A 1,856-nucleotide genomic window follows, 5' to 3' on the forward strand; every position below is an offset into this window, starting at 1 on the left:
TAGGGAAAATGTGGTTGAAAGATGATAACCCAACAGTTAAGGATCTCATTCTACAACTTCGATAAATTAGGGGGTTTTTTCAAATAATGCTTTACTAGATGTTTGAAGACCGACAAATGTCCAAAGAAGCAACAGTGTGGACATTTGTCCAAAGAACGACAAATGTTCACAGTGCTACTTATTTGGACATTTGTCGGTCTTGAAACATTTCGGAAGCATTATTTGAAAACACGCATGCATTTATCGGAGCTGTAAAATGAGATCCTTCACTGTTGGGTTATCATCTTTCAATCCCATTTTCCCTAAATTTATCGATTTTGTTTTTCATGCAGGGATGTAATGAAATGATTCCTTTCAATTGAATAGACGGTCACTTGCATCCTCTCGAAGGGTTATGGAGTGCTTTATTGAAATCTTTTGGGTTTTATATCAAACCTCCTCTTTTTTTGGAGCCGTAGGACCATGCATGTCAACCAACTCAACCGGGACCCACTTCGGGTGATTTCTCACAACTTCCCATGCCGCCACATGTGGAAAACTCCTCTTTTTGTAGAGTTCGCAATACTCTTCGGTGGCTTGTCGCATGATTGTCGTCTCGCTCGCTCCACTTTGTGGATTTCGGTTCTACAAAAAATATAAAAGGATATGTATTTTAAAAAAAAAATTGTTTTTAAAAAAAATAATTGTTTCTGTATTTTATAAAAAAAACTGTTTCTGTTTTTTTTTAAAAAATAAACTGTTTTCTGTTTTAAAAAAAAAACTGTTTCTGTGTTTTTTTTTTAAATAACAGCTTTCTGTAATTTATAAAACAAAACTGTTTTCTGTTTTCTAAAAATAAATTGTTTTTGTTTTTTTAAAAAATAAATTGTTTTCTGTTTTTTTTTTAACTGATTCTGTTTTTTTAATAAACTATTTTCTGTTTTTTTAATAAACTGTTTCTGTTTTTTTTAAATAAACTGTTTTCTGTTTTTTTTTTAAACTGTTTCTGTTTTTTTTTAAACTGTTTCTGTTTTTTTTTTAAAGTAACAGTTTTCTGTATTTAAAAAAAAATAAATCAGAGTTTAAAAAAAGATTTAAACTTTATAAAAAAATATACCTTTGGAATGAAACAAGCGTTGAACTTACTAATTTTCCCGTTCAAATCCGTCCATTTCGACGTCATTTGGTCCATGTTTCGTTCCTTTGCACTGGGAAGTCGGCTAAAATGATTAATGATCCGTCTCCAAAACGTATCCTTTCTTTGCTCGTTGGCATGTTTCTTGTTCTCAGAGATGTGCAGGTACGCCTTCTCGGAGATGCGCGTCGGCTCGCCAAGATTCGCTCGAACTTTGGGTCTTACGGGATTTTTCTTCGTACCCGAACCTCTTTTTTTCGAACCCCCACCTCTCTTGCTTGAACCTTCCATGTTTGTTGTATAATTTTTGAGTTGAATTGGAGAGTTTTTGATTGAGTGGGGAAATAATTTGGATTTTATATAAAAAAACCCTCAAACAATTAAATCCCAACGGTCAAAAATATGTGCCAAACGGTCAAAAAATAAACGGTAACATTTGTTTTCAACGCGTGATGATCTCAACGCGTTGATATGTTCACGCGTGATACGGGTGGTGACGGCGGTGTTTTGCTAAAGTTTAACGCGTGATGGGTGGCCATCACGGACCACCTCCACTCCCCTTAGTCGTGTAGAGTGTTTGTATAAACCACACATTTTGTGAGAAAATTCGATCAATGTTTTACACCATTAGCCTGCTCCCATTTTGGATTTTATACGTTTGCATTCTTCCACATATTTTGGTTCTTGATCTCACATTCTCACCTCCATTATTTGTAGCGTTACATTATATAAAAAATATCAT

General features: G+C 34.2%; 1 protein-coding gene across 1 annotated transcript; it reads right to left on the reverse strand.

Annotated features, from left to right (window-relative positions):
- Nucleotides 1–429: 429 nt before the first annotated feature.
- On the reverse strand, nucleotides 430–1,405 carry LOC110913765. Its single transcript, XM_022158584.1, has 2 exons — nucleotides 1,097–1,405; nucleotides 430–624 (listed from the first exon to the last, which is right to left on the reverse strand). The coding sequence occupies exons 1-2, from the start codon at nucleotides 1,403–1,405 to the stop codon at nucleotides 430–432; spliced, it is 504 nt and encodes a 167-aa protein (XP_022014276.1).
- Nucleotides 1,406–1,856: the final 451 nt, after the last annotated feature.

The sequence above is a fragment of the Helianthus annuus genome, chromosome 15, assembly GCF_002127325.2.
Source record: "Helianthus annuus cultivar XRQ/B chromosome 15, HanXRQr2.0-SUNRISE, whole genome shotgun sequence".
Classification (NCBI taxonomy): Eukaryota; Viridiplantae; Streptophyta; class Magnoliopsida; order Asterales; family Asteraceae; genus Helianthus; species Helianthus annuus.